The 18,443-nt window shown below is 45.7% G+C and overlaps 1 protein-coding gene across 1 annotated transcript in view; it reads right to left on the reverse strand.

The window, feature by feature from the left end:
• Positions 1-18,443, reverse strand: part of CCDC24 (coiled-coil domain containing 24) — a 117,954-nt gene that overhangs the window by 70,347 nt on the left and 29,164 nt on the right. Inside the window, exons 3-4 of the mRNA XM_069227726.1 lie at positions 9,470-9,648; positions 5,181-5,360 (exon numbers count right to left, since the gene is read on the reverse strand). Of these exons, the coding sequence (XP_069083827.1) occupies positions 5,181-5,360; positions 9,470-9,648 (359 nt within the window). The remainder of the gene's footprint in view (positions 1-5,180; positions 5,361-9,469; positions 9,649-18,443) is intronic.

Here is an 18,443-nt window from a genome sequence, read left to right on the forward strand (position 1 = left end):
GGGGTTGGCAGTCCTTTGTGTGAGGGCAGGCCACTGTCGTTTGGAATGTAAGTGTCAGGCCCTCCACCTGTCTAGCCCAGGAAGACCCATTCAGTATGCAGATGTGTGTAGGTGTGACTGAGCATCCTGTGTTTGTGGTTGTCTGGGTATTGTGATGTAGTGTTCTTTAAAGTGGTGAGCCTTCAACTTTTTTCAGAACTGGAGCAGAGTTGGGGCTGTCCTGATAGATACAGGGACGTTGTTCCAGATGCTGGTTGCATAGATGGAAAAGGGCTGTTTACTTGTGTTTTTTTTAAATATACTTCTTAATCTGCTGGTGTCCTGGCTGAGTGTGCAGAGAACCACCAGAGGTGGTGAGAGTGTCGGTAAGATAAGCTGCAGTGCTGGTTGTGATGGCATTGTAGATGATACAGGAGACAGTATGGAACCCTTATGAAATCCGCACATGAAAGGGATCTTTTGTGACCTGGATGTGCCCCTGTGAACAAACTGGTGTCAGCTGGATAGGAAGAGGGAGAACCAGTGATGGACATTATCGGTGAATCCCCTTTGTGACTCGGGGGTGTATGAGGGTGATATGGTTGACTATGTTGAAGGCTGTTGAAAGAGCCAACAATATCAGGAGGCATGGCTCATCTTCATCTGTGGTCAAGAGGTCATAATCTACAATGTGTATGGTGGTGTTCTCAATGCTGCAGCGTGATCGGAAGCCTGACTGATAATCATGCAGGTGATGATGAGAGCTGATGTGATCTTTGTTTTATACAAAGGTAGGTAGGTAGACGACTACCTCATCCATTTTTCTGACCTCGTTTTTGCTGGTATTAGGACTCTGTGCACTTTACCAAGGCTAACCAGTGCTAAAGTACTTGTGCTCTCTCCCCTAAACATGGTAACATTGGCTTATCCCAAATTGGCACATTTAATTTACTTATAAGTCCCTACTTGAGTACACTATATGTGCCCAGGAACTGTAAATTAAATGCCCATAGTGGGTCTGCCGCACTGATTAAGTAGCTCTTTAAAACATGTCGCAGGCCTGCCATTGCAGCGTCTCTGTGTGCAGTTTTACACTGCCATGTCCCAAAGTAATTTTTCACTACAGCAAGGCCTATTGTTTCCATAGGATAAACATTGGGATTACCTTACTACATCTTATAAGTGTAATTCACAATCTGGAAGGGCTAAATGTTTGGTGTCTGTGGAATCACAATGTAAAATGCCAACTTATGGTGAAGTCACATTTTAAATTGCAATTCTGAAACATCCACTTTTAGAAGATGGCATTTTATGACTTTAGCTATTTGGTGCCTACTTCCTGTCTCTGATCCCTCGTCTGGGATAGGTGACAGCTAGGCCAGGCAATGGGATGGCATGAAGAGTTGATTTAAGTCAGGAGAAGACAGGAAGTAATGTTACTTCCTGTGTAGATGGATGATGGGAAAAATCATCCATGTAGCAAGATAACTTTCTAGAGGCTTCGACACAGTGCATTAACAATCCATTAATAAATGCCTATTGTCCTTGACATATGGTTTTCACAATATATACACCAGGCTTACTGCCTTTGCTGTAACTTTAAATAAGAAACTGGTCTAACTGTATTGAGCATAAGCTTTCCGAAAAGGATAAAATGCAATACAAACACCATTTCCCACTGGAAGGACTCACCTTCTGCCCACACAAATGCTGCACTTATGGCATTCAACACGTGGGTGCAGCCTAAGCCCTTTGTCACATTTTACAACTGTATGTCAGGCATAGGCCAATGGATTAAACTGAACTCAGGAAAAACCGAGGTCATTCTGTTTGTCAACATCTCTTTTTGGTCCCAAAGTGGTTGTGGCAGGAATTGGGCACTCTGTCAATACCTGCTACAAAAGTGAAGAACATAGGGATTCTTTTCAGCAACAAATTGTCTTTTGAAAATCAAATCAATGCTGTGACTACATCCTCTTTCCTTACCCTGACAATTCTCAGGAAAGTGCTTCCTTTTATCCCGGGAATTGCAGTAGACTGTTTTCGCTGCTCTCGTGCTATCCAAATTGGATAACTGCAATGATCTGTAGACAAATATGCAGCAAAGACTTTTAAACAAATTGCAGATCCTGCAGCACGCTACAACTCGTTTGCTGCTAGGGATCCCTTGGCATCAGCCAGCCTCACAGGGCCTAACTCAGTTACACTGGCTGCCTGTAAGGAAACAAACTGATTTTAAATCCCTGTGCATTGCTTTTAAAGCACTTCATGATTCTGGCCCAAATTACCTTACACAAAAATGTTCATGGTATATCCCATCTAGGACATTGCGTTCTTCCTTGACCAACAATGTTGTTGTTACAAAGTTCAAAAGGTCACACTGGGGCAGCAAAAGCTTTGTAATTTGCACTGCCAACTCTCGATAGTCTGAAGAGCATGACAGGCCTTCTCTCTTCCAGGAAAGCATTAAAAACATGGCTTTTTAATCAGTTGTTTTTCATCTTGATATTCCTCCTGTTTTTCTTTAATAAGGTCTTTTTCTTATTTTTCCTTCTGTAGTGATAGCACCAAGACGCCTCCTGGTATTAGCTCACTTTACAAAATACATTTTCTTTTCATTTCAGTTTAAATTCTCTTAGTTGTGTTTTTAAATCCTCTTTATCTGTTGATCACAGATAGATCTGTGACTGGCGGTGAGTGTTTGCATTGTTCAGCACTCGGTCCTTCATCCTTTTGTGTTGTTAAAGTTGCCCTAAGTGGGACGGGTATGCCCAGACATGGGTCCCTTGCTCACTGTGCCACTGGATTCAAGCTAGCCTGGCTGATGAAGGGTGAAACCCTGAAACCGGTCCCAGGATGCTTGTTTCCGGTCCAGGCTAGATTGGCAGTTTGGGCTGGATTGTTCCCACAAGGAACAGGGCCAAGACTGATTTGCATATGGCTGGTTCCAAACAGGGGTGGCATGGTGAGCAAAAGAACGATGGATTAAACCTTGATCTGTGACTGGAGGTGAGTGTTTGCATTGTTCAGCACTCCGTCCATCATCCTTTTGTGTTGGATCACATAAGGTCAGGCCAAATCTAAAAATGAGCAATGCCAGTCTGTACACAATGAAATGGAGACATTGCAGATCAGGTGGCCCTTCATACATTTCCAAAAGACAAACTCTCAAAGCCGAAACCTTTAGATAATATAAAATCTAGGTTAATAATGACCTAGGATGATGCACTGATGAACACAATTGCATCCACACTCCCCAGGGTCAAAGCGTATAGATTTACTCAAGGAGGACCACATACTCTTTGCATTCATTAGATACAGAGAGAAAAAAAATTACTTTGACAAGTGCACCAGTTTTCTCTCCTAAATGGTCCTCTTCATGGACTGACTGGCCCTCAAAGACTTTTTCTAACAAGGCCAATGTAAATATCATTAGAATCCAACTCTGGATCTGATCTCCCCTACACACCCTAGAGGGTCCATACTGACTACCACTGAAGAATAGATTTCAATGTGTTGTCTCTGAACACTTAGGGCCTGATTACCACCTTGTTGGAGAGGATTACTCCGTCCCAAATGTGATGGATATCCCGTTCGCCTTATTAAAAGTTCCATTATGTCATATGGAACTTGTAACACAGCGGACGGGATACCCGTCACATTTAGGATGGGATAATCCCCTCCGCCAAAGTCATAATCAGGCCCTAAACTCTTGACCACAAGTGTGCATTATGTGTTCGCTCTAAGCACTGTGTAAGAGTACATTTCACTAGCACTTGCAATTTACACTTACATTGTTTTAAAAGGAATGTGAACTCAGGTTAGCCTTACGTTATATGATAAAACACATCAGATCTGGATTTTATAAAGTCATGTAAGCTGTGACAAGGTCATAACTTATCCTTAGAGAAAGTGTATCTATTATTTTTATGCAATCCATGGTCATAGGGTTCTTCCTGTTTGTGCATATATGTAATCTGAGCTAAAATAACCCCTTTTTAGTGATAATATCACCAGAGATGGAGCAACAGACTGAGCTCAGTTCACCATTGAACCATTTTAAGTGCTCTACATCAGGGCTCTCCAACCTGTTCTGCCATGAGAGGTACTTATGATCAGTAAAAATCATAACCATTGTGAGCTACCAAAGGCTAAACAATGCGTGCATTATTAGCAGACACTCCCACGTCCAGCTTCCTTGACTTTAAGCCTAATGTCCACAGATCCAGATACTATAGTTTGAACAAAATACTTTGACTAGGGACATTACGATGGGGCTGCCATGTATGCAAGAGCGTGGTCTTTGGGGATGAATGAACATGTGAAATGTGTGCATATGAACAGGATATCTGTATATGGGTAACTAAGAGCTGGTGTCATGTGTACTTGTGGCACAGGACATTCCTTTCCCTATATGTGGCACTGTTACATGTATAACACAAATATACCACCATTTTTTTAAGTGAGAGAAATTTAAAGTGCAAAAATATTCATAATGTGGAACATTTTTCTGCACTTTAAATTTGTCACAGTGTTGTACTGGCCACTGGTAGCAAAAGGCCTACTTTTTGTAAATACAACACTTTCAAAACAAAGTGGGAAAATTAAAATGAAAAAGTTAATTTAATCCTAAGGTAATGTTTCATTTTAATTTTCTACGATTTAGCATAGAGAAACATAATTTTTCTCTCACCTCCAATACTGAGTTAACAAGGCCTTTTTTTTTTAAAGAGTTAAAGACCTCAGTGTGTGCTTTAGTTCTTCACCTCTGTGCCCTGGGTCATAACTCTGACTCCAGCACTGTTCCTGCCCCTAATAATAATGTAAAATAGACACAGCCTTCCCTTAACTTTAAAATGAGAACTGTGACCTTGTGCTTATTTAAGACATGAACTGCAGGGTGTGAGCTACTCTGAAGGGGTGTGGGAGATACTGGTAGCTAGCGATCGACTGGTTGGAGACACCTGCTCTACATGGACTAATGTGACATGTTCTTTCTCACGGAGACGATTCTTAGCGGACACAGCCCCGTCCTAAAGATGGTGACTTAAATTGTGGTCCTATGAAGTCAGCAAAGTAACAGAGACACTGCAGCTCACTCTTAATTCATTTGGGGTTATGCTGAGAAGAGTTCCCCTGCCAGTGTACTTGCAGAACGAGGGATCAGTCAAAGAATGTCACCAACCACTCTTCTTACTCACCTCTCATCATCACCAGCAACGCTACTGCGACCTGCAGTCCAAGGTCTGTTGGGTCTTTCTTGTCCACCATTTCGTCCTCGGGTACTGCTGGGCCGGCAAACTCCACTACCAGCACGGCCGGCCCCCATCACAAAGCTTACAACATGGGGATTGTATTTGGCAAGAGCTTGGTTTTCATCCCTGAAAAAGAAAGCCAGAGGCTTTAGAACAGCAGATCACCATTCTCGCACTTCCATAACCTTCTCAATCTAATGTATTTCTGTGCGTTTAGCATGGAGACCAGAACTGTACTTAGTTTATAACACAGGACATACAACTCTTGAATAAAGCAAAGTGGGTATGGGACTAGAGACAGGACATTACAATCTCTATCCACATCTTTAACATATATACGTTTTACAATGATTTTCTGGAAGTACTGGGCACCCCGGAGAATGAGCTCATGTGGGGTAGTGTACAAGTACACCTTATTTTCCTGTTCTATTAGGTATGCTTTAGAAGGGACACTGGGAGATCTTGAAGGAGGAGGAGGCCATAAGTTCACATTGGAGACTATTCCACTGAAGGTGTCCGAATGAGTCAAATCCTCAGGGCCTGAAGGTGGCAGAAGGCAGCTCTGGGAATCTGAGGAGGCAGAGGGCAGTGCTAAGACACTTAAGTTGCACAAGGCAGCACAGGGGCACAGACAACAAGAGAGAGTGCAGGGACCCGGAGGTGGCACAGGGCAGTACAGGGACCACAAGTCACCACAAGACAGTGCTAGGACCCCCATGGGGGAACAACACAGATGTGTGGCTAACTAGCTCCACCGCTACCTTTGTAATAGTTGATTTTTTAGAGGGAGTTCGGGCAGCAGGTTGAAAGTATGCTGCGGGGTGTTTTTGAGCATCTTTTTAATATATTATTCTGCTTACATTTGTGTGAACTACAGCTGAAATGGAGGAAGCAGCTCAGAGATATCCTCCAGTTTTCTATTTAGTAGCACCATTTGTCTGCCAAATAATCAGATTATTCATAGATATGCTAAAAGTGCTGCAGGATCCTCTTCGTGCTTGAGGCAAATCTAATGTTTATGACCATCAATGAATATCCTGTGATGCAGAACTAAGATCACAAATAAATAACTTTCCCTTCTTCAATAGGGTGACTCGTGCTCAGGCAGTCAGTCAAGAATGATAAAGGCTCCTGTTTGAAGTGACACAACATGGCTAACCCATGCCAGACATTAGCAACAACACAGGACTGGAAACAGTAACTTGTTGCAGGGCTTGTCTGCCCAGTTTCTACATAGAATCAAGACCATTTATTTGCTTGGAATTGTTGTGATTGGCTTTGTGGATCCCATATTTTGCCACATGCAACCACGCTCCTCTTTGTGCAGTTTTCATGTGTCATCAGAAACGCTCCACTGTAATGCTGTGATATGCTCTAGAAAAGCCAGGTTGACTGCCTTTTGGCACCCAGAAGCTCCTGGAACATGATCTGTGTAGGAGGCTGGCTCTCTATGTAGTATGCAATACCAGGCACACTGTGCAGAAAGTCTGGGCAACCACACGTTGGTTTACAGAGGTAAAAACTAGACCACCTAATGCTCTAATTTTTATGGTAGCTTGGTCGAGCAGTTAGGTAAATCTTGGAGAAGTGCAAAGCATTTGTTGCACTCACAGAATCAATAAAGAAAGACACAAACTCAAAGGAATAAATTGAGACCAAAAATACTTCAGATTTTCATACATTTTTTAAGACTAAGATCATCGAAATTGGGTAAGTACTTTTTAAGCTATGCTTTTTCAAAGTTTAGCAAAAATAGTATTTTTGTGCATGATTATGCCCCATAGGAATCAATAGGAGAAAATTGTAAAATGCATATAAAATCAAGCAATGCATTTACCAAGGCCTCTTCTTGTTCTTAGGTAGAGGTCATCAAGACGTCCTGTGGGCCAGCTGGAGAAGTTTGGGCAGTTCTCTGCTTTGGCGTGAAGGGCTGCTGAAAAGTCCTTGAAGCTGGTGCAGGACCACTGCAAGCGACCACTTGGAAAAGCAATGCACAGGCGGACTTCAAGTTGAGTCCAGTATGTCCCCTTGGAGTGTAGAGGTCACAAGGGGTGGGGGACCCTTAGAGCACAGCTGGTTCTCTGGTGCAGGGCCCAAGGAGGCCGGGTGCAGAGCAGATAGGTGAGCCAAGAGCTGTGCTCAAAACTACCCTTGGGAGCAGGAGGGAGGTCACTTTGAGGGTTGCTTGAAGGTCAGCAGGGCCACTCTGGTGTGTGGTTCTGGTGGGTTCTGAAGTCCACTGGAGTCCGGTGTGGACTTTTTTTCTGGGTGTACGACTTTGAGTGACCAGTAGTCCGGGCTATTGCACGGTTCAGCCAGCGGAGGGCACAGTACCACCAAACATGGCACACTTGCAGGGTTTGTCCTCTGGGTCCGTTGGGTGAAATCTGGTCTAACTGCAACATCTGGTTCCTTGGTCAGCAGCTGGTCAGTGAACTGGACTTCACTGGTCATTGTGTCTTGGTTGCAAAAGTGTGATACCTGCACTCTGGAGGGAGATCTTCTGTGAATATTTAGAAGAGTGAAGGTCCTCTGGGGATTTTGAGTTTGTCCAATGTCCGAGCAACTGCTCAGTGGCGATTGTAGATTCCTGGGTGCAGCAGGCAGGGTTTGGTGCCTTTTTCTTTGTGGAGCAGGAATGCAGTTCTCGTGCCTTGGGTCTTCTTTGTTGCTGGTCTTCTTGTGTCCCTGGAATCTGATTTGCAGGTCTAGGGGTGACCACTAAATACTGCAATTAGTTGGTGGTTAGGGGAGTATTTAGTAGTGACCAATGGGTCATGTACCTTTGGGTGGCTACATCCACTAAGTGACCACTTCCTGTGGGCAGAGGTCACTTGTCCTATACTGGACAGGCTGTTTTCCTACCATGCAGGATGGAGGAAAATGAAATGCATAGGTCACTTTGCATGCAACACCTTAGGGATGGTGAAAGCTGCGGGTGGCCACTCCTCCTGTCCTTTGTGCATGTTCCCACCATTGCTCTCGCCAAAGGTGGGGGTTGCAATGGGGGCACCATATGCTGCTAGCAGCAGGGCTGAGGGTCAAATTTCAAGGAGGTAAGCCCTTTGGACCTCATCGGCAGGGCTGTGCACATTCCTGGTGGAGGAGGTGTAACACCTCTGCCCAGGAAGGGCTTTGTTCTCTTGGCTGAGAGAGCACAGGCTCTCACCCAAGGGTTCCAGAATCTTGTCTGGTGGTGGCAGGCTGGTTGTGACCGGCAAGCAACCATGCCAGGGTAGTCAGCTTTTGCAGGGGTCACCTCTAAGATGCCCCTTGGGTACATTTTGCAATATATCCAATACTGGTACCAGTTTGGATTTATCATTCAGAGTTGTTTGATACCAAACAACCCAGGTTGCAGAGTGGCCACAATGTAGCTGTGAAACTTGTACTGACCAGTGTCCAGCACATGCATGTAAAATGGCTGCTTTATTCATTTACTATGTCCTAAATTTGGCAGGGACACAGTAGGGGCATATTGTTCATGCATCAATGCCCACACATGCACCCTGCTTTAGGCCTGGAAGGCCTGCCGGAGTGGTGACTTACCTATATTGCAGCCTGTGTGCCCTGTGTAGTGGGCAGGGAACACAGGCTGTGTACTATGTCAGTTTTGCATTTTAGGATTGCACAAGGACAATCATCCTGCAATGGCAGTGCTGGGTGCACTTGGATATATAGTCCCTGAAGGTGGCATAATCTGTGCTGCTGCCCTCGGGGCCTACCCTTAGAACCTCATACCCTGGGTACCTTAGTACCATTTACTGGGGACTTATAGGGACACCTAAAGGTGTTTCCAATTGTGCCACTGCATCCCAACAGTTCTGGGAAAGAGATCTGGCCCAGGGAACCTGGTTAGCAGGGGCCCTTGGCACTAACAACTTTGAAACCGCATCAAATACTAGGCAAAACGTGAGGGCTAACCATGTAAAAAAGAAAAGCCCTTTCTCACACTCTGCATACCCAGACGATGCCTAGAACACGTTTATTGGTTAAGGCACCTCTGCTAATCCAGTGAACCTCTCACTCACTCGCTACACTAGACTAATACAAGCAAATAGGTGTCCAGCACAACAGGAAGCTGCTTTCCACTGTAGAAGAGCTGCAACACTCTGTATGTTGAAAAAACATGAGTTTTACTTCTCATAGCCGAATCCGGAAAAACACTAAGAAACCAGTATGGAAGGAAACACACAATCAAAATTAAGAGGCCTTCATAGACCAGACACTCATACCTGCCTTCCTTACGTGCCCTCTGCCGTATGCTGAACAACAGCATGCAGATCTCCTGCTTCACCATGTTTTTGATGGCCGGCGGGTCGGCCAGGACAGGACAGCTGCTGGTTGGAAGGCGCTGGGTTGGAGAGAATCCAGTCAAGCGCACCTCCCTCCACAGATCCAAGAGGGTGTCCACCTGAAAGGTAAAACATTAACGTGAGTATCCGGTTTCAACCAATTCAGAATACCAGGGTCACCTGGTTTCCAAGAGCTCCCAAATGTTGATACATTAGGAAACTGGGAATAAACTGATACGATCGGGTACAGCTGAGTTTGGTCAAGTGGTTCTACAGCTGTTACATCACTTCTACTCTCTACAGGTCACTGTGTGCAGCTCTATGTGCAACATATGTTTCCATTGTTTCTGCACCAAAATAGGGGGCTACGGATGGAAAAAAGGAAATACACTTTCAGGATTGCAACAAATTGAAGATTTTGCAGGCTTACAGTTTTTGGAATATTAAGACTTTTGGGGAGACAGAGGATCAGATAACATGCAATCATCACTGTCCCAGAAGCAACGAGTAGAAATGACAAATGAAACAGAACAGCACCTTTTGTATAAATCCTGGAATGCTGCCTGTTGCACCCTATAATGATCAAATGCTCAACATGAAAATATTTTTGCAAACAATAAGAAGTAATAAGTAATTATCTGGTTGAGAATGGATGGAAGCAATCATAAGTTCAAGCTCAAGCATTTGAACTCTGAATGTGGGACGCAGAACTTTACTCAGATCATATTGCAGCTTGCTCTTGCCTCCCTGCTGGGGGTCGCTTATCACCCACAGCACTACCTCTAGAATTCTCAATTTTCTTATTTTACTAGGAGTCCAGCAGTGTCCTGTGGACCCTCCAGGATCATCGACCAGGAACCTCGCAGACACATGCCCCGATGGTCAGTACTGATGGCCAGTTACCAACTGGTGCCCACGGTCCCTGCTAGAAAATCCAAGATCCTTGGGGTGCGCTGACCGTGCAGCAGCAGTAGCATGAGGACAGCCAGGTGACTGCTAAAAGCTGCAACTGGTGTCAGGTTGTGGTGCGCCACGAGATCAGCATTGAAGGAGGAGAACGGGCAAGTGAGCAGTTAGACCGGTAGCAGGTAGTGGCGTTGGTGAAAAGATGGTGGTGCAGCAGGGTGAAAGTGTGGAAAGGATGTCAGCCTGATTTCTGTGCTCTCAGTATTGTCCTTGTTGTTCTGATTGATTACGATTGTCCTGGAAAGATCAGCAAGTGAAGAAACAAGGATGGACAGAAAGAGGTCAGTGATGTTTGTTTGGCCACAGTTCCCGTATGTTCATTTTAGAGTCCCCGACCAACTACTTTAAGCATAAATAAAAGTGTCTAAAATTAGGGCACAAGGCATGATACCAAAGGCCATAAGTCTGGAATTTGCTGTTCATGGCTCAAACAGTGAAATATTTGGAGCATACGTCAATTGTACTGTGCAATAAGACATACAGCACCAGTGGGCAATGCTGGGCACTAATGGCTTCAGGGCAACCATCCAAACACACACAGGGCATTGATTGAATCAGCAGTTTCAAGTTGCTATGACAGAGTACTTCTACAATGTCCCAAGTCAAATTGATTGACATCAAAAAGAGTGGAAAATCAGAGCCCAGAAATGTCTACTGTAGAAGGAGAAGTACTATCAGATGACTGGGATCCCTGGAGTGGTTGAAATGGTTAGTTCCACCTAGAAATATCTAACAATTACCTCCGCTCCTGCCACACTAAGTGGTGCGCCCTTACAGGCTGAATCTCAGGAATTGTCTCTGGTGGACATAGGAAAACACATGGACAGGTGTCCTGTCTACAGGCATCCAGTTAGGAAAAGGGGTGGCCATAAGAGGAGTGACAAACCCTTCGGTAATCAGAGTAAGTAGATCGACAAGTAGAGACCTCCATCTGGGACAAGTTCTACTGCTTCAATTTGCAAACCGTATGATAGACCTGCAACAGGCTTTCCATGCAAGTAGCACTGACAACCTCTTTAGTGGCTTTGCTTATGACACTGCAACTAGAGAGGCCTAGTATGAGCTGGAAGGTCATACCCTTCTCTTTTTTGCCTTTGAGAAAGTAGATAATGCCACACTCTTGACGGGTGTCACTTTCCAAAAGGTATGAGGGGATGTGGTGGAAGAGTCACCATGAGTCAGTGGAGGGAGCAAGCAGACCACTCTCCCTGGCTTCCCCCCTCTCCTGTCAGCTAAGAGACCACGTGATGGCAAGAAAAGCTCAAGAAAGCCAACATCAAGGGTTCACAGGCTGATTAGTGTTTATCACCGGATTGTCACAATCCTCTCAAATAGGGATAAACAGCAAAATATTATGTTTGCAATAAAAGAGGCGGAATCTCCAGTCACAAATTATCACCCTATACGGACACAAACTAGTGGGATTATTTAATTTTCACTAATTGAGAGCACACAGTCTGAGGTACAGCTTGGAAACAGAAGTTCCACTATAGTGCAGCGTAACTGGAGATAGATAAAGGTGGATTACCAGTGCAATGTTGATACAGGAAATAAAGAAAAAATAAAAAATAAAAACACTGCATATAATGGAAAGCAGACCAAGCAAAAATTGGCTTCTACAGTTTCACTATTACACGAACAGCAGGAATCACAGGAAAACCACTGGTAATCTCCCCAGCTTGCTCTTGGAGAAGGAGAAAGCTAGTACCATCACACTGATGTGGGATGTCCTGGTCTGGCTGCCGTTAATGGAAGGAAACCAGTCCAGATGAGAAGCAGCCTAAGTTAGTGAGAAATGATCACCATCTTATTCACCCACAAGCCAATATTTATCAAAGAATAAGTGTGTGAAGTTGCCATCAACACTGCTATCAAAATTAGCCTTGGAAGCCTCGGTGGTTCAAAAACAAAACACAATCAAGAACTCAAAGCAACAAAGTGAAGGAAATTAAGAAAAATCCCCCTCCACATTGTAACTCAGATGGTAGCAGAAAGGAAAAGCAGGTGAAACATTCGCTAAAAAGTTTGCAGAGAATTATTAACTGTTTAAGAGGTCATATTCTACAAATAAAAGAAGAAACCAAAGAACTGAAAGTTGTGGTTATTATGGGAAATGGGAAACAGGATTCGGAAAGCTGAAGATTCAGCTGTAGCTTGGAGCAGACAGATACCAGTCCAGAAACAGTAACTATAAGGAATCCATGTTGCTCCACCCCTGTGGACCAAATGTCAGGAAAAAACTCTCACCACCTAAAAGTGGGAAAGGGAAGCCTCAAAACTCTCAGCGGTCTAGAAGTCTAGAAGTCTCCAAGTGCCAAGCACCACTAACCAAAGCAGGAAGAAGGTGGGGACCGCCCATCCAAAAGCCACAGTAACAGCATCAATCAGTGGCAAGGAGATGACTTTCTAATCTTAGAGACCTTTAGGGAGTTTGAGTGGGGGAAGGGAGATGAACACTTGCAGATTTGATAAAAGAGGACGACCAGAAGTATCCTTTGCTCAACACATGGAACTGAAGAAATTATGCAATCGCCGAAACCTCCTCCTTACAAATGTCAGAGCAACATCTGATCCAGAGCCACTGGTCCTCCAGACCTGGTTGCAGGAAATGTTTGCAGGAACAGGTACAGGAATATTAATACAAAAAGACCCAGGTTTTGTAAAATAAAACTAACCTGCAAGAAGGGCATATCGCCAAGATACTATTTACAGCACAACCAGCCAAGCAATCGGTAATAAGAGGTACCACTCGCCATCAAAAGTAGACTCATTAAATCACACGGAGTTATGACAAAACAAGTCGCCCTCACATGGAAAGCTGATCTGAGTCAGAGTCAAGAATACAATTTAGTTAACCCTAAAGAAAATGTGTGGCCAGGAAAAAGAGATTGGTATTTGTATTTAGGACTTATAAAGTGCATTAGACCAATAGGCATCAAGGCGCTAGGAGGAGGAGACCCCGGGAAACATAACTGCCTAAACCCCAAACACCCTGCAGAGTAAGTACCATCCCAGGCATCTATTCTAATGCAAGGAGCCATGTGTTAACCTAGTTTTGGAACAGCAGGTGTGAGCTCAGGCACCTAATATGACTAGGAGGGGAGTTCCAGTGGCTGGCCGCCACCACTGTAAAGGCGTGTTCACCCAATCTAGTTTTCCTACAATGAGGCACTATCCCCTTAAACGTCCTCGCAGATTTTAGAGTTCTCGTAGGTACATACCAGCTCAGGGTCGTCCTAAGATAGTGCAATCCCTGCACGTAAAGAGCATTGTCCGTGAGGAAAAGCGCTTTAAACAGCTCCCACTTCATGGCAGGCAACCAATGCAAAGATTTCAACCCCTCTCTAGCCAAACAATGTCTGGGAAGACCTAACACCAAGCGAGCAGCCAAGTTCTGTATGATTTGGAGCTACTTTAAAGAGGGTTTTCATTCAAGTTAAAGTACAGGGCACTGCAGTAATCTAGACATGAAGTGATCAAGGCAATGATCACTGTTGCCCTGAGATCTTTAGGAAGAAGAAGCAATATTTTTTTCAACATGCCAATCAGCCAAAAACATGAACTCACAGTTCTGTTAACCTGAGAGTCAAAGGACAAGCTGTTGTCAAACATGTTTTTGGCTGCACTAACCGGCACAGGAAGCACATCACAGTTATTTGTACACCAGTGATTATTCCACATGGAACTATCCCCACCAGTTTGCATAATGTCTGTGTTCTCCCCATTCGTTTTCAGCCAATTGTCTCGCATCCATCTGCTGATCTCAACCATGCATATCCTAAACCTGTCTGCCACTTCTTCCCGGCCTTCTGAGATAGGCACCATAATCTGGGTATCATCCGCGTAGGATAAGACCTGGAGACAAATGACCACACCAATTTCGCCAAAGGGGCGACATACAAATTAAATAAGGTGGGGCTTAACGAGGACCCTTGTGGGACCCCACATGGCAACTGAAAAGGTGTTGCTCTGAAATCTCCACAGCTAACAATAAGAGTCCTGTCTTTCAAAAACGTCTCCAGCAGCTTAAGGGCAGTGTCCTTCAGCTCGACTTGTCACAGCCTCCGCACCAGCAAAGATGGAGGACTGGTGATGAAGGCTGCCAACAGGTCTAGGAGTACCAATATGGCTGCCCCACCACCAATAAACCTGCCTACAAAATAAGATCCGTGGTAGAAATTAGGGATGATTCTGTGCTAGGATGCTTTCGGAATCCATTCTGAGATGGATCCAAGGCATTAGAATCATACAGGTAGTCAGACATTTCCTTCTTAATATGCTTCTCCAAAATCTTAGCTGGCAGAGGCAAACAAGAAATGGGGCGAAGATTTTTCAGATCAGATCAAGATAAATACAGATCTTGTGGAATCTAAAATGTCAGCAACATGAAGAAAACAATCAACAATTTAAGATCAAATTCTAATTAAGACTATTTAGAGACAAGTATGGCGCATCTGGAGAATGGAGGCAAGAAATACCAGTGGCTTCTGCAACACACTAGCATGGACTGCCAGAATATCCACAAAATTCTCTCTGAGTTGCATGCCTCTAAAAAATAAAAAACACAAAAACAGATTATCTTCAATAATCCAATCCAGGTTGGATCTTAAATGATTCTATAATAATGTGGTATATAGTAGGTCTTGTGAAGAAGACTTCAGACCCAGAGTTAAAAAATAAAGTCAATTAAAGTGACACACTATTGCAGAAACCATGGTGGCTACGCCCCTCAAAACTAAGTGGTATGTGTAAGGAAATGCCTCCTTGGCATGGTTACCCCCTGACTTTTTGCCTTTGCTGATGCCAAGTTATGATTTGAAAGCGTGCTGAGGCCCGCTAACCAGGCCCCAGCACCAGTGTTCTTTCCCTAACCTGTACCTTTGTCTCCGCAATTGGCACACCCTGGCATCCAGGTAAGTCCCTTGTAACTGGTACCCCTGGTACCAAGGGCCCTGATGCCAGGGAAGGTCTCTAAGGGCTGCAGCATGTCTTATGCCACCCTGGGGACCCCTCACTCAGCACAGACACACTGCTTGCCAGCTTATGTGTGCTGGTGGGGAGAAAATGACTAAGTCGACATGGCAGTCCCCTCAGGGTGCCATGCCAACCTCACACTGCCCATGGCATAGATAAGTCACCCCTCTATCAGGCCTTACAGCCCTAAGGCAGGGTGCACTATACCATAGGTGAGGGCATAGGTGCATGAGCACTATGCCCCTACAGTGTCTAAGCAAAACCTTAGACATTGTAAGTGCAGGGTAGCCATAAGAGTATATGATCTGGGAGTCTGTAAAACACGAACTCCACAGCACCATAATGGCTACACTGAAAACTGGGAAGTTTGGTATCAAACTTCTCAGCACAATAAATGCACACTGATGCCAGTGTACATTTTATTGTGAAATACATCCAGAGGGCATCTTAGAGATGCCCCCTGAAAACATACCCGACTTCCAGTGTGGGCTGACTAGTTTTGCCAGCCTGCCACACAACAGACATGTTGCTGGCCATATGGGGAGAGTGCCTTTGTCACTCTGTGGCTAGTAACAAAGCCTGTACTGGGTGGAGGTGCTTCTCACCTTCCCCTGCAGGAACTGTAACACCTGGCGGTGAGCCTAAAAGGCTCACCCCCTTTGTTACAGCGCCACAGGGGATCCCAGCTAGTGGAGATGCCCACCCCCTCCGGCCACGGCCCCACTTTTGGTGGCAAGGCCGGAGGAGATAATGAGAAAAACAAGGCGGAGTCACTGGCCAGTCAGGACAACCCCTAAGGTGTCCTGAGCTGAGGTGACTCTGACTTTTAGAAATCCTCCATCTTGCAGATGGAGGATTCCCCCAATAGGATTAGGGATGTGCCCACCTCCCCTCAGGGAGGAGGCACAAAGAGGGTGTAGCCACCCTCAGGGCTAGTAGCCATTGGCTACTAACTCCCCAGACCTAAACACACCCCTAAATTGAGTATTTAGGGGCCACCAGAACCAAGCAAGATAGATTCCTGCAACCTGAAGACGAAGAAGGAGTGCTGACCTGAAGCCCTGCAGAGAAGACGGAGACACCAACTGCTTTGGCCCCAGCCCTACCGGTGTGTCTCCCCACTTCCAGAAAAACTGCAACAGCGATGCGTCCCCCAGAGTCCAGCGACCTCTGAAGTCTCAGAGGACTACCCTGCATCTAAAAGGACCAAGAACTCCTGAGGACAGTGGCCCTGTTCCACAAAGACTGAAATTTGCAACAAAGAAACAACTGTTAAAGGACTCCACGTTTCCCGCCGGAAGCGTGAGACTTTCCACTCTGCACCCGACGCCCCCGGCTCGACCTGCGGAAAAACAACACTACAGGGAGGACTCCCCGGCGACTGCGAGCCCGTGAGTAGCCAGAATTGACCCCCCTGAGCCCCCACAGCGACGCCTGCAGAGGGAATCCAGAGGCTCCCCCTGACCGCGACTGCCTGCTTCAAAGAACCTGACGCCTGGTAAAGACACTGCACCCGCAGCCCCCAGGACCTGAAGGATCCGACCTCCAGTGCAGAAGCGACCCCCAGGTGGCCCTCTCCCTTGCCCAGGTGGTGGCTACCCCGAGGAGCCCCCCCTTGCCTGCCTGCTTCGCTGAAGAGACCCCTGGGTCTCCTATTGAAACCAATTGCAAACCCGACGCCTGTTTGCACTCTGCACCCGGCCGCCCCTGTGCCGCTGAGGGTGTACTTTTTGTGCTGACTTGTGTCCCCCCCCGGTGCCCTACAAAACCCCCCTGGTCTGCCCTCCGAAGTCGCGGGTACTTACCTGCTGGCAGACTGGAACCGGGGCACCCCCTTCTCCATTGAAGTCTATGCGTTTTGGGCACCACTTTGACCTATGCCCCTGACCGTCCCGAGCTGCTGGTGTGGTAACTTTGGGGTTGCCCTGAACCCCCAACGGTGGGCTACCTTGGACCCAACTTTGAACCCTGTAGGTGTTTTACTTACCTGCAGAACTAACCAAAACTTACCTCCCCCAGGAACTGTTAAAAATTGCACTGTCTAGTTTTAAAATAGCTTATTGCCATTTTTGCTAAAACTGTACATGATATTGTGTTGATTCAAAGTTCCTAAGATACCCGAGTGAAATACCTTTCATTTAAAGTATTGTTTGTAAATCTTGAACCTGTGGTTCTTAAAATAAACTAAGAAAATATATTTTTCTATATAAAAACCTATTGGCCTGGAATTGTCTTTGAGTGTGTGTTCCTCATTTATTGCCTGTGTGTGTACAACAAATACTTAACACTACCCTCTGATAAGCCTACTGCTCGACCACACTACCACAAAATAGAGCATTAGAATGATCTCTTTTTGCCACTATCTTACCTCTAAGGGGAACACTTGGACTCTGTGCATGGTATTTCTTACTTTGAAATAGTACATACAGACCCAACTTCCTACAGTATGAAAACATATAAAAACAGGGTTTGACTCTGGAGGCATTCCTGTAGAGATAATAGAATACACATAGGGGGTCATTACGACCTCGGCGGTCTTTTCGCAAGACCGCCGAGGTACCGCCATGCTGAAGACCGCCAGTGGTGGCGGTCTTCCGCACCGCGTATTATGACCGCTGGCAGGCCGCTGTCCTTTTTCGTACGGAAAGCCGCCAGCAGCCATACTGGCGGACGGCGGGAAAGTGGAGGTTGCTCAACCTCCACCGCCACGTCAACAGAACACCGCCCACTAAATCACGTCCCATGATTCGGTGTGGCGGTGTTTTAGTGACGGTGTTCTGGTGGCGGAGCTGCCCCCATGGATCTCGTCCCCTCCCAGAGGATCAACGGACAAGGTAAGTTTATCGTTCGTTAGGGAAGGGGGTGTTGTGTGTTGTGTGTTGTGTGTTGTGTGTTGTGTGCGTGCATGGGGGTGTGCGTGTGAGAGTGTAGAGGGGGTGAGTGAGTGAGTGTATGCGTGCGGGGGTGTTGTGTG

The sequence above is a fragment of the Pleurodeles waltl genome, chromosome 4_1 (genome assembly GCF_031143425.1).
Source record: "Pleurodeles waltl isolate 20211129_DDA chromosome 4_1, aPleWal1.hap1.20221129, whole genome shotgun sequence".
NCBI lineage: Eukaryota > Metazoa > Chordata > Amphibia > Caudata > Salamandridae > Pleurodeles > Pleurodeles waltl.